Raw genomic sequence first — 13,745 nt, forward strand, 5'->3', positions numbered from 1 at the left:
CTGACAATGGGATGTTTTCAATGTTTTGGCAATTTATTGATCACTATTTTGGGCTTTGGAATTTCCATTTAAAAGCTTTAAAATAATTTGAAAGTCATTATTTAATAATTAATTGTATGTTTTTAAAAAGTCATTGTCCTTAAAAGCACTAATCGCTCAGCACTTCTACACCCTGTCCCAGATCTGCCCAGTTTGGATAGAGATGTAAGAACTATGACAATGAATAGCATTTGGCCCACCAGAAGGGTAAGTAGAGCTATTATCCTATTTGTTATTTGATACGGTCCAGTCCTTTGTGATCAGAGAGAGGGGTAGAGATAAAGGTATCGGACTGGAACCCAACCAAGAACCAACCAAGGCACACACAGGAGCCCCGGTGTAACATATACTCTCACATACCTTCCATCATGCAAGCAAATCTGTCTGTCTGTCTTTCTGTCTGTGAGACAACTGTGCTAGTGACGGGGTCGGCCTAAGCACCAGAACTCTGTGTAGTTAGGAACTCCAGTGTCTCTAATGATGCATACTTCCCTCAGTGTAAGACAGCCAGAGGAGAGGGTGCACTAGCCTGTGCTTGTCTGGAGCTGAGAATGCCCATTAACACTCTTTCCCCCCTCAGGTGGTGACCACCTGAGCTATCAAAGACAACCGTGTCTGAAACAACCCCCCCCTCCCCCTACATATCCCCTCCTCACAGACCATAGATAGTGACATTGATAGTGATAGTCATGTAAAGTACAGTAAAAACCAATAAACACCCTCAAATCTGCGTTTGTACTTACAGCTTGACACAACTCTTCTGTACAGTATGAGAAAACAAACTATCTGCATTTACTTGATCCAATTCCCCCAAGAGAGAGAGCTCTACACTTGGGAGGTAGGCCTAAGCTTCTGAAAGAATCACATTCGATTTTGGTCATCGTATTTCTGCTTATCGTCATGTTAGGACAAGGATGCTGAGGTGGCGTCTGATTAGTATAAGGAATGTGTTTGGTTTTTACATTTAGATTTAACCCTTATTTGACCAGGTGAGTTGACTGAGAACACATTCTCATTTACAGCAACCACCTGGGGAATAGTTACAGGGGAGAGGAGGGGGCATGAATGAGTCATTTGGGGTTATAGTATATACGGCTAAAGATTCCGTCAGGTTCACTGCAAACAAATGGAATTTCAAACAGTCTCATTCATTAACATTAATTTGATGCTGCCTTGTTTAAATGTAAACACTGTCAAGGCTTCCCCTGAAACACAAATGCCAAAACACTACTTGTCTTCTGACCTGGTATAGTTATCATTGGGTTAATGTCTCCACATGATCTATCCTAGAACTTTCTCTTGTCCCTCTCCCTTCGTTTCATAACTTCCTGTGACTGTCCTTTGAAACCATTATAGCCGCATGTCTCCTAACTTCCCCTCTCTGGGATGTGTGATTCACTGTGTCCCTGAAACACAACACAAGCCAATCTAGAGCAGCAGATAAAGCTAATTGTGGAAAAGGACCATCGATCAAGGCCAGTGCACTCATAAGTACGTGTCGGATGGCACCTCAATGGCAGGAAGTGCTTGGGCTTGACTCTAGTGAACACGGAGGGGAGAGCCGCCCAATACACCCATGTAGTGTACTGTAGGGTTGGTCACTATAGCTAAAACTGCTGGCCACTTATCTTTTTTTGTTGTTACCTTTATTTAACTAGGCAAGTCAGTTAATTAAGAACAAATTCTTATTTAGAATGACAGCCTACACCGGCCAAACTCAGACAATGCTGGGCCAATTGTGCACCGCCCTATGTGACTCCCAATCACAGCCGGTTGTAATACAGCCTGGATTCAAACCTTCTGTAGTGACGCCTCAAGCACTGAGACGCAGTGCCTTAGACAGCTGCGCCACTCGGGAGCCATCTTGTGTTGAACACCTTTGTAAGAGAAAGAATGTCAGTATGATAGCATAGTCATCATATATGGACATGACTGTTTGTGTATGTTGATATTTGTCAGTAGGTTTTGTTCTGTGTACTAGGCTACAGAACGACACAGGTAGGCACAGTGGTAGTTATCTTACCTCACTACAGCTCAGTATCTCCCCTGTGTGGAAGACACAGTTTAGCTATGAAGCATGTGCCTCATAATTGCTATCACATTTTCTCTCGGAGCCAAGAGAAGGCCTCTGGACTAAAATTAGACCAGGGAGAGTGGAAAACGAAATGAAATTTAGTTTCTTTTGTTGAAATGAACTTTGGAAATATAACTCATTCTAATGAGCAGATAACTGGCAAACATCTCTCTTTGGATGTGCAATATACATTTATACAGTTGCCAAGGAGCCACTCACACCCTTTCCGTGTTTACAATGGTAAGGGAGGTCCTCAGAGCCCAGGGCTAGAGGAGCAGATGACCTTAGCGCAAACTGAATCTCATAAAAAAAACAGGGAGGGCATCTAATATTTTTTATACACTCCATTTAAAAAAAGTTTCCATCCTGAGATTCTAATTATAGTCCCACATTCTGTACTCTTTCTGACCTTCAGATAAAACCAAAATAATCCGAATGTAAAAAAAAACAAGATTCCACTGGCAACTGGCAAACATTTCAGTAGCTATGGGCTCAATCGAATCAAAACTGCATTGTGGTATTAACACAGTAGCTCTGCCATGTTCAAACAAAATCACAGAATTCATTTTGGATTCTGTGAAAACCTACTATTGTCCCAGGTGGTGTATGTGGGCAGCAGTTTGTCAACAGACACTAAACATTTCCATTGTGAGTTTGATTGAATTCCAGTCATGCATCACTGGTGTATACACTACAGACTGTGTAGAACACACTGTGTCCTGTAGATGGAGATGTTACTCTTTCAAAAAGTGCTACAAAATCAGAGAGGAAGTGGGAGAAAGAACATCTGCGTCATATAGTGATTCATTATATTATTATACGATAAGATCATTACATGTTTATATTACAAGCATTTCGCACTATGATATTAGCTTGTTTTTATTAGTCATTGTAAAACGTGTGTCTTTATATTGTGGGTAGATAGTGTAAATGAAGGCCTCTCACGGTGATGATCTCACTAGGAAGGTGTGAAAAGGTATGTAAATAGGCATGTATATTTGCAGTGTGACATGTTCTGACATATCGTAATCACATCACCCAAGTCTAACACAAGTTGAAAATTATTGTCTGGATTCACTTGCACTTTGTGAACCAGGAGTAGCAGTAACTTGGTTTACTTTTAAGTAAATTGAATTGATTTCTTTTCATAAGTTGGATTTTATGTGTCCAAAAATGTGCCTGGTATTTCATTTGAATCTGTTCACCATATATGGATACTGTTATAGGTTATATAGACACGGAACATCAAACAGTTTGTGTAGTTTTAGTTAAAAAATACAATAATTTGCAGCTTACAAAACCAGCAGAAATATGATACATCCAGGCATAATGTGTCTGAATAATACACAGGTACAAATAAACTGTGATATTAAATTAGCATAGTGGTACAAAATTCTTCAAGAGGATAGAAGGGAACAGCAGCATAAGGGATTAAAAAAAAGAGATAAAATGATCATTTGGAGTGAGGCACTGATACTGTAACTTTTTGACTGACAACACAACCTGTCTTAGTGGGTTAAAGACATTCTAGACGAGGGGTCAGCAACATCCGGCCCGTGAGCCAAAACCATCCCCAAGTGATTTAGTTAAAAAAATACAATTAGGAAATGTATTCCCAAGTATTTCCACAACAATCAAACAAAATAGACATGTGATCATGTTTCAATGTAATCAAGGTATGAAATTATTGTTATTTTCAACTACAATCTCTTTTTGGGTCTAGTTGTAGTCAATTTGCAGTGTACAAATTGCAATAATTATGTTCCAGCCCGCCGACCATCAGCTCTGACAAAAAACGGCCTGCGACTGAATCTAGTTGCCTACACCTGCTCTAGGCTGTAAAAACTAGTGGTACCTCTAGCTCACTGACTTAAGATTTCAAGGTAAATCAACTAATGTCACTCATTTTCCGTTTTGTCAACTCATCTTCACCTACTGAGTGGACATAACCAATTCTAAGGCAGCCAGGTCACTTGGTTTTTTAAAGTTCAAACATATTTCTTTTTACAGTGCAAAACGACCTTTGCTACTACCAGTAGGGTTCCAAAATCCCTGGAACTTTCTATAAATTCCCTGGTTTTCCAGAAATCCTGGTTTGAAATTGTATTTCCCGAATTCCGGATTTCCTGCTTATTCCCTCCTGATTCCGGGAATCCTCCCTTCAGGATTTCGGGAACACCACGGAATTTATAGAAAGTTCCAGGAATTTTGCAACCCTAATCATCAATGTGTTATGAAATTGGGCAACTGGTATGATTATTGAAGTTGACTGAGTTATTGTCAAAATTCATACTGTCCATTGAGGGGTAGGGGGTCAGAGGGGAACTGGCTGTCCATTAGGGAGGTGGGTAGGAGCAAGGGGAGGCTGGGGGCCAGTCTGTTAGAGTGAGTTGGCTGTGATGAAGACGTAGAGCCTGGCCAGGAACGTAGTGAAGGTGCCCTGTCTCCACAGCTTCATCTCCACATCAATCAGGAAGTCCCGGGGCTCATGGACCTGCCTGTGCAGGTACACTGCGCCTGTGTAGGCATTCAGCTTCCGCGTGCTAAAGTAGTTATCCTCATTGCCCTGGGTGATGCTGATGATGACATTGTCCCCGGAGTAGGCAGGGAGGGGCCAATGCGGAAGATCTGGGCGGGGATGACTATGTTGGTCTGGAAGCTCAGGTGGTAGTAGGTGATCCTCAGGGGAGAGTTCTGACAGTCCAGGAAGTTGGGGCAGCTCAGTCGTTCACAGCGACTAGAGGACCAGCCAATGAGAGTCAGAATCACACAATCACTATAATGAAAAACAACATTAATAAAAATATTAAAAAATTACAAAAGTATAGTAAAAACACGAGTCAGAGAGCCAGAGTCATGAAATCAAAACATAAAATGTGGTCAGAATCTTATATGCAAAACATGTCTGTTTGTCCAGGTCATTTCAAAATAAGACCAAAGAGAAATAGAAGAGAGATGAAGCCATAAACTCAATGATGTGATTCCAGACAGATCTTCCTAGTCCTGTCATGGCCTCTGTCCCAGGTGGGCTTTCTGTTTCACAGCTTAGATCAGATTACCCAGCCTGACACATTACCCTTAAGGGAAGCATCGTTCCCTCCCGCGTACACTGCGCCAGATTGGAGAAAGACCTCAAAAGAACTTTGAGCTTCGAGAAAATCAAGAGAACACAGTTGACCAGCCCCAGAGGGCAACACAAAAACACTGTTGAAAATGCCCATATTTTTTTTGTTTGAACTTTTCCAACGACACAGAAGCTTAAAATTCTTCAATTCAACTGCTGGGATAACGGATGACTTGAGATACAGTAACTTACGTGTCAGAGGATTTGCGGTAGTTCTGTGGACAGTCGAAGGACAGACAGCGGAAGCCTCCCTGGATGTTGTAGCAGGTCTCAGCCAAGGAGCAGTTGTGGGCCCCGGTGGTACACTCGTCTATGTCTGTAACCCAAACCCATAGTCAGCTCGGAGGTCATGCGTGTATGTATTAGGTGTATGGCATGTGTCCATCACTGTTTCCTCACCTCTGCAGGCGCGTCCATTGGGAGACATTGTGTAGCCGTAGTCAGGGCAGGCACACTGGTAGCTCCCTGGGACGTTCACGCACTTAAAGGAACACAGGTGGCCAATGCTCTGGGCACACTCATCAATGTCATCACAGGTGTGTCCATCTTCTCTCAGGTAGTAGCCTTGTCTGCAGTAACACTGGTAGGAGCCATAGATGTTGGCACACTCCTGACTGCAAGGGTTGGTTAGACACTCATTCACATCTGTAAGACATTCAAGGATGGAATTAAACCATCGCTGTAGCGTTTCAAAGTAACTCATGAAACAATGTCATGATGTCCATGGCGTCACAGAATGCAATATGTTTAAGGCTCTTATGTCTCTCCGCCAACAGCCACTACTGGCTTTAGACTATCAGTCCAATCTCGCAGTCCTCTAGAGGTGTGACGGTGGGGAACAAAAGCCTTCTCTGTCCTGCTGGGGGTGTAACAGGACACACACACACACACTCACCTTCACAGTTCTTGCCATCGCTGGATAAGCTGAAGCCAGCGGTGCAGGAGCACTGATAGGATCCCGGGGTGTTCTCACAGGTCTGGGCACACAGGCGGCCGGGGTAGCGCCAACACTCATTCACATCTGACGAGAGTGGAGGGAGATTGTGTGTGTGAGTGAGAGCGAGAGAGAATGTGGGTGTGAGAGAGAAAGTGTGTTTACAAAACGCATGTATGTGTTTTTGTACACCTCCTTAGTGCGTGTATGTGTGTGTGAATAGGGGTGTGAAGTGGAGGGGCCAGCTGCCTGCTGATAGTCTAAACATCCCACTGGAGTCCATTATTATTAAAGTCACAACCCAGTGAATCAGCACACTGTTCTCTGCAGAGGCTGCCTGGCTGGCTGACTAGCTGCCTGGGAGACCAACTGCAGCAACTCTGCCACAACACAGAGAAGACCAGGCGAGGAACAAAATAGGCTTGGGCAGTATACCACAAAGGTACCGTAAAAAAGCTACAAGTTAGCTATCTAATATTGTATCTCCAGCTCAGGGCTCCAGTTATGCATTTGGTTTGCTAACTTGCTAGCTTGCCAGATCAAGCTTCTTGATTACAGCAGAGACAATCAATGCCCTCCCTGCTGCCTAAATAAGTTTTTGTGTTATTTTATACATTTGCAAAGAAATAGTGCCCCTTGTGTGCACTGCCGGTAATACCATATACCCCGGTATGGTACAGGAATGGTAAGAAGATGAGGTGGGGGGGGGGCTTGGAGATGTTACTTCTCAATTTAAGAGAGAGCAATAGAGACAGAACAGCATCTGAACATTTTAATCCATATTGCAGCAGCCTACCAAAATGATCCAGAACTATTCTGACAAAGGGTTCATTTCAATAAGCAAGTGAAAAGCGTGAACTTCTTTGCTTGAGGTCAGTAGGTCACACAGTACCTACCCACACACATCTTCCTGAACATGTCGTACTGGTAGCCCGTCTGGCAGTCACAGCGGTAGGATCCGGGCATGTTGTGGCAGATCTGTCCCTCCCCACAGCGATGCAGAGCGCTCTGACACTCATCCACATCTGGACACAGGAAGTGAGGAAGAGAGGGACAAGGGGAAGAGAGGAGAGATCTTGTTGGTGGTAACCATGAAAATGAAAACCACAGATCTGTATACTACTCCACCTCTTACCTATGCACCTGCCTCCGTCAGGGCTTGCGTGGTAACCACGGTTACACATTATGATTTTCATCTGGCAGCTGTAGGATCCCACTGTGTTGATACAGTTAAAGCCATGACTGCAGGGCCGGCCTACTACACCACATTCATCTATGTCTGATAGATGGAGGGAGGATGAACACGGAGGGAAGAGAGAGGGTCGGTCACATAGGGGGAGGAGGGAACATAGGTGTGTGGAGGGGCAGTTTGAGAAGGGAGGATGGAAAAGGAAGAACAGGAAAACCAGAGGACAGGGCAAAAGGGGACAAAGAGAGTGAGAGAGAGTGTCAGCCATTTAGTTAAACTGTGTTACTAAGGCAGACACACTATACACTTCCATTCCTTGGGATCATTTTGGTGTGTGTGTGTGTAACTCTAATTTCTAATATTCTAACTGTGTATTTTACAATGTTTTACAGTGGTTCAGAACTGCCTAGACATGCCCCAGTTCCTGTCCCTCGGGCTCATTCCTCAGCATCAGAATGTACTGACTGGAGGAGGAGGTTTGGCTTTCATCCGCCCGGCTGCAGTCTGCTGTGCTCCCCTCTAATCCCCTGCCTGTGTGGCATTTAGCCCCTCTGTACCTGGTCTGGTCTGCTGGGTGTTGGTTTAAACCTCACTGCCTGTGTGGCATTTAACCCCTCTGTACCTGGTCTGGTCTTCTGGGTGTTGGTTTAAACCTCATTACTTGTGTGTATTTAATCCCTCTGTACCTGGTCTGGTCTGCTGGGTGTTGGTTTAAACCTCACTACCTGTGTGGCATTTAACCCCTCTGTACCTGGTCTGGTCTTCTGGGTGTTGGTTTAAACCTCACTACCTGTGTGGCATTTAACCCCTCTGTACCTGGTCTGGTCTGCTGGGTGTTGGTTTAAACCTCACTGCCTGTGTGGCATTTAACCCCTCTGTACCTGGTCTGGTCTTCTGGGTGTTGGTTTAAACCTCATTACTTGTGTGTATTTAATCCCTCTGTACCTGGTCTGGTCTGCTGGGTGTTGGTTTAAACCTCACTACCTGTGTGGCATTTAACCCCTCTGTACCTGTTCTGGTCTTCTGGCTGTTGGTTTAAACCTCACTACCTGTGTGGCATTTAACCCCTCTGTACCTGGTCTGGTCTGCTGGGTGTTGGTTTAAACCTCACTACCTGTGTGGCATTTAGCCCCTCTTTACCTGATCAGGACTGGGTAAACCATTACGTTCATTTTGACACACTACTATAGTTATGTTCATATTGTTTTGTGCATACTATTACACCTGTTAACAGTGTCCCAGGTCTGCCCAGGCCTAGCCCACCCAGTCAGTGTGGACAGCCCCTCTTACCGATGCAATTCCCACGTGTGTCCTGTGTGAAGCCCATGGAGCAGTGCGGTTTGGCGTTACACCTGAACGAACCCTCACTGTTCACACACTCAAAGTCTGGCCCACAGTTATGAGTCCCCTGAACACACTCGTCAATATCTGTGGACAGAGACGGTGATTATAAACAGGATGTAGTTTAGAAATAAAAGCCTAATACACGACACATGTTTTTGGGGTTGGTGAACTAATGTCAGCTTGTGATCCATTTGTAATCCATCGAGTTGAAGAGAAGCAAAACTACTCATACGTTGTGAGCCTGTTAGTGTCATGTCTACTGTAACCACTGGGTGTCACTGTGGCTTTGAGATGAATCATTTCACATAGATCCATCCAAACACCCTTCTTTGCCTCAACAATAAAATGGTTTGTTCTCCAACGTCAGAGAGGATCTTAGGAATGATCCCACTATCAATCATCCTCATTGCAGTAGTTCTACAGCAGGTAGAATGATCATTTATACATGATGAATTGTCTCTATTGAGTCAGCCCGTCAGACAATAGTGTGCGTTATTAGTCTGGCTGTTCTCTAGTGTTCTCAGGGTTGATGATAACAGGGTTGACGATTTCATCTTAATCAGACATCAATCCCTTTGTGACAGAGGAAATGGAAGCTTGTGCGCAACAGGGAGTGGCAATTAAATGCAAGCTTCACAAAACAAATGAAATTGTTAAAACATTTCTAGCATGTCTCTATCTATTGGGAACAGGGTTGACGTGTAATACTCGACCTGCTCAGCTTTCCACCACAAAACACCAGGAATGGCCAAGAAGAGTAGGACTAACTCACTTGCTTGTACACTATGTTTTGAACTATTAAATGTTCCAATGTTTCTTTTGAAGTAAAAAAATAAATGAAAAAAATCAGTTCACTTAGCAGGGTTCACCTTAAAATGAGGGACAGATGTAAATGAATCACTAACCACATGAAATAAATAATAGTCTTCAGAAATGACCGTCAAAGCAACAAAATAACTAGGGCTTTACCAGGATGGTGAATGATGTTGGGGTTATAAGTGGGTCAAAGTCTTCGTAGAGGTGACACAGGGTTGACATGTCAAAATGCTGCATTTTGTCCCTTTAGCAAGTCAATTATCCATGTGGTCTACATTCAAGGCTACTTCATTTAATATAGCAGGCTTTTTCAAATGCAATATTGGTGCAATATTGGTGCACAATTTCTACTAAAAATATAAAAGGGACCACCCATTTCCACCCACCCAGCTCTGTGCTGTAGCTCCTCCAGCTGTCTACACTGGGATTCCCCAGCTGTCTACACTGACATATCTGTTGCTGTACAGAGCCTCATCACTGTAGGGAAATCACATCTGTCATAAACAGGACTTAGAGAGAACTTTTGTGTGTGTGTGTGTGTGTGTTTAACTATACTTGTGGGGAACAGAAGCCCCCACAAGAATACTAAACAAACTGGGGACTTTTTTTTGTTGTTGCCACAAGCTCAAATGCTATTTCTAGGGGGTTTAGGGTTAAGGTTAGAATTGGTGTTAGAGTCAGAATTAGGTTTAGGAGCTAGAGTTAGGTTGGGTTAGGGTTAAGCTTAGGGATAGGTTAGGGGTTAAGGAAAATAGGATTTTGAATGGGACTGAATTGTGTGTCCAACAAGGTTAGTTATACAAGACTATGTGTGTGTGTGTGTCTGTGTGTGTGCGAGTGCATGCAGCAAGCAACCAAGTGTGTGTCCTAGTCTGTGCGTGAAACCGCATGTACTGTATGGGTGCGTGATGCTCCATGATCCCTGTAGGGAAATTATACAGTATGTACCACGCTAAAGCCCCAGTATGTCCCCTGGGTAGGGCAGGGCTTAACTAGCTTATTAACACCATCCCGGCCCTGAGACATGCCTGGTAAGGCTAGCACAGGCCTGACAGAACCAGGCACACTGAGACAGAGCGAGACTAGGGATAAACGTGTGGCAGGGTGTTGGCCACAGATTGGCAGGGTGTTCAGTCGCAGTCAAAGCAATACTGTAGGAAGGTAATTGGCTCACAACAAATCAAGGAGGGAACTGGCTCGATGAGCTCACAGAGACCAGGGAGTTCACTCTTCCCCCCCAAGCAGGGATTGCAATTATTGGCTAAGAAATTGGGGATGGCAATCAACTCCTGGAGTAAGCAACGAGGAGAGAATTTTGCTCTCCTGTAAGATGCGGGAGGGGTTGTGGACTTCAGTCGATGAGAGGGAGATTGGTCGATGTGTAGGAAGTCATGGGCAGGGAATTCAAAGGGGAGTAGAAACACACCTCACTCCAACCAGCCGTCTGATGTGTCAGCCGTTATGAGCCCTGTTTAAATGCTCATTTGGTTCACCGCTGTGTGAGTTTCATTTACATTGAAGCCTCTAACAGAGCCCATTGAGACTCATCCTTCAGTGATCACCAACAGGACTTTAACAACCCGCTCATCTCACAGATCTATCTCAGAGCACACTGGCTGTGTGTAAGAGCCCGGCGTTAGCATACTCTGCCAAGTATGGGTTATGGAAATAATGAAGAACGCTCTGAGGTTTCCTCTGACATTGGAGCCGTGGGCACAACCAACATAAACACAAGTCAAATGAGTTCTTCGTACAGAGACAGAACAAAACCGAAACTACAGCACACTGCTATTATCTAGTTTGTAATCATATTCAGTATCAAAAACACTTGCTTGTGTGGTCAGTCGCGAAATTGTGTTATAACTGCACTATAGCGGACATGACGAATGGTTACAGATCTGATAGGCAGCTTCCAACCTTTGACTCGTAGTCACTCTCCCAAGGGTGGCAACTGTGATTGTAAAGCTAAGCAATGTGCTTTCCTCACATTGTGAAAGGTCAAGTTAATGCACAGTTGTTGTGTTGCTACAAGTTACACCTATGCATGTGCCTACTGGAGAGTGAATGCTTTGGGCGCTGCTACAGATTGCAGCTACAGTACCTTCACAGACATCGTTGCTGATCTGATAACCCAGAGGACAGGTGATCTGACGCCGACACACAAAACTCCCAGCCGTGTTCACACAATGCTCATTCATCTGACAGGTATGGGTGGACATCAAACACTCATTGATATCTGTGTGGAAAGAGAGTGAGGGGGGGAAAGAGGAAGAGACAGAGAGAGAGAGATGAGTGCAAATGGGAGAGGGGGATATAACGGTGGAAAGACAGAATAGGGGCAGGAGAGAGAGAGAGTGTGTGAGAGAGAGAACAGAGAGAAAGTAAGCACATTAGAATAACCCCTATAGTCACCTCTAGTCATGTGTAATTCTCAGTGCAACACAGTGCCAGTCCCAGATAGATTAAGCAGTCTGCATGGCCCTGGCCTTGGCCTCCACAGAGAGGAGGGATTGGGGGCACGGCCACTGGGTATAAATCTCACACAATGAGAGATCTGTCAACACACTGCACCACCATTCACCACGTCACAACAGAACAGTCCACCGCCACCAAGCAGGAAGTCTAGGTCTGCAAGAAGAGATGGCTTCATCGTAAGAGCCATACAACCATACAGCCATACAACCACACCAGTGAGGGCTCCTCAGAGGTGTGTAAGGGGAGGACCATATTCCTCAATGAATTTCATAAAACATAAAACTATAGTCAATAAATATACATCACCAAATAATTGATCAAAACAAACTGTCTTGCAATGAAGGTCTACAGTAGTACCATGATGTATCTGGAGGACAGCTAGCTTCTGTCCTCCTCTGCGTACTTAGACTTCAATACAAAACCTAGGAAGCCCATGGTTCTTCCCTTCCATAGACTTCCACAGTAATTATGACAACGTCTGGAGGACGTCCTCCAACCTATCAAAGCTCTTGCAGCATGAACTGTTGTCCACCCAATCAAAGGATCAGAAAATTAATTTAGTCCTGAAAGCATAAGCTACAGCTAGCTAGCACTGCAGTGCATAAAAAGTGGTGAGTAGTTGACTCAAAGAGAGAGTAAGACAATAGCTGAACAGTTTTGAACAAATACATCTCTTCCAAAATGAAGGAGAAGCGAGAGAGAGACTGTCATTGTTTTTCAGTTTCACTTAACTTGAAAATGCAGCTCGCTAGTTTAGCCTGCTCAAACAGAGGGATGCTATGTTAGCTACCTGACTATGACTATCCAACACAACACTGGAACTATTCCAAGTCAAGGTAAGCTTTGGTTTTACTAATTTATTGCCACCGGGGTATGTGCTAAACTGCTTACTGACTGTACACTAACGTTAATGCATGATTTCTGCAGGTATACTAAGGCATTAGTTATATTAGCTATGTTGACTATGATGTTACTTTAGCTAATATGGTGACAACGATGTGGGCTGTGTGTAGCGATTATGATATGGTTTGGCTTGGAAAGTTTTTTTTGCCTGGTCACATACAGCTGATGTATTGTACATTGAAGTCCACAAGAGAAGGGAAAGGGTGAGAGGAGTAGAGCGCATAGATGCGAGAAGGAATATAACGTGGCTACTATGAAAGTGAACTGTGTTTACGCGTGATCAGGGGTGTATCCATTCCGCCGATTCTGTTGAAAAACATTTCTTAAACGGAACGAAACGGGGATAAACAAATTTGTCCAATAGAAATCTCATTTGCAACTGTTGGACTAATGATTACACCCTAGATCAGCTAGATGCAGGCAAGAGTGTGCAAGGCGGTATTGAATGTGTCACTGTCTGTCACCTCAAATGCTTCTCTCGACCTGTGTGCATCAACATTGTAAACTTTCACAGGCTAGGTTGTAGCAACCTCATGGTGGGTATAGGGAAATTTGACCTATCGCTGTTACATTGAACTGGGTGAATGGAAAATGAATGACAGTCATCCAATATGCTGTAATAGAAATAAGGCCATGCTCGTGAAAAGAAAAATCGTCCTCCCTCATCTTAAATGTCACCGACCGCCACTGAACCATACAATCCCATATTGTGTGTTGATTTGATTTGGTCAGGGAGATCTCAACCGGTAGACGTGTGTGACGTGTAGTAGTGAAAGAACAGTGTGAGATCACATAGATAGAAACTAATTTAATCCCATAGTGGAGCCTGCTTCTGAATATGAGGTTC

General features: G+C 44.0%; 1 protein-coding gene across 1 annotated transcript in view; it reads right to left on the bottom strand.

Annotated features, from left to right (window-relative positions):
- Positions 1-3,361: 3,361 nt before the first annotated feature.
- LOC115131874 (fibulin-2-like) overlaps positions 3,362-13,745 on the bottom strand; it is a 46,523-nt gene continuing 36,139 nt past the window's right edge. The window contains 9 exon segments of the mRNA XM_029663936.2: positions 3,362-4,720; positions 4,723-4,850; positions 5,430-5,553; positions 5,637-5,882; positions 6,133-6,258; positions 7,068-7,196; positions 7,307-7,450; positions 8,651-8,788; positions 11,622-11,756. Of these exon segments, the coding sequence (XP_029519796.2) occupies positions 4,494-4,720; positions 4,723-4,850; positions 5,430-5,553; positions 5,637-5,882; positions 6,133-6,258; positions 7,068-7,196; positions 7,307-7,450; positions 8,651-8,788; positions 11,622-11,756 (1,397 nt within the window). The 3' untranslated portion in view covers positions 3,362-4,493.

This window comes from Oncorhynchus nerka, linkage group LG7, assembly GCF_034236695.1.
Source record: "Oncorhynchus nerka isolate Pitt River linkage group LG7, Oner_Uvic_2.0, whole genome shotgun sequence".
Lineage (NCBI taxonomy): Eukaryota > Metazoa > Chordata > Actinopteri > Salmoniformes > Salmonidae > Oncorhynchus > Oncorhynchus nerka.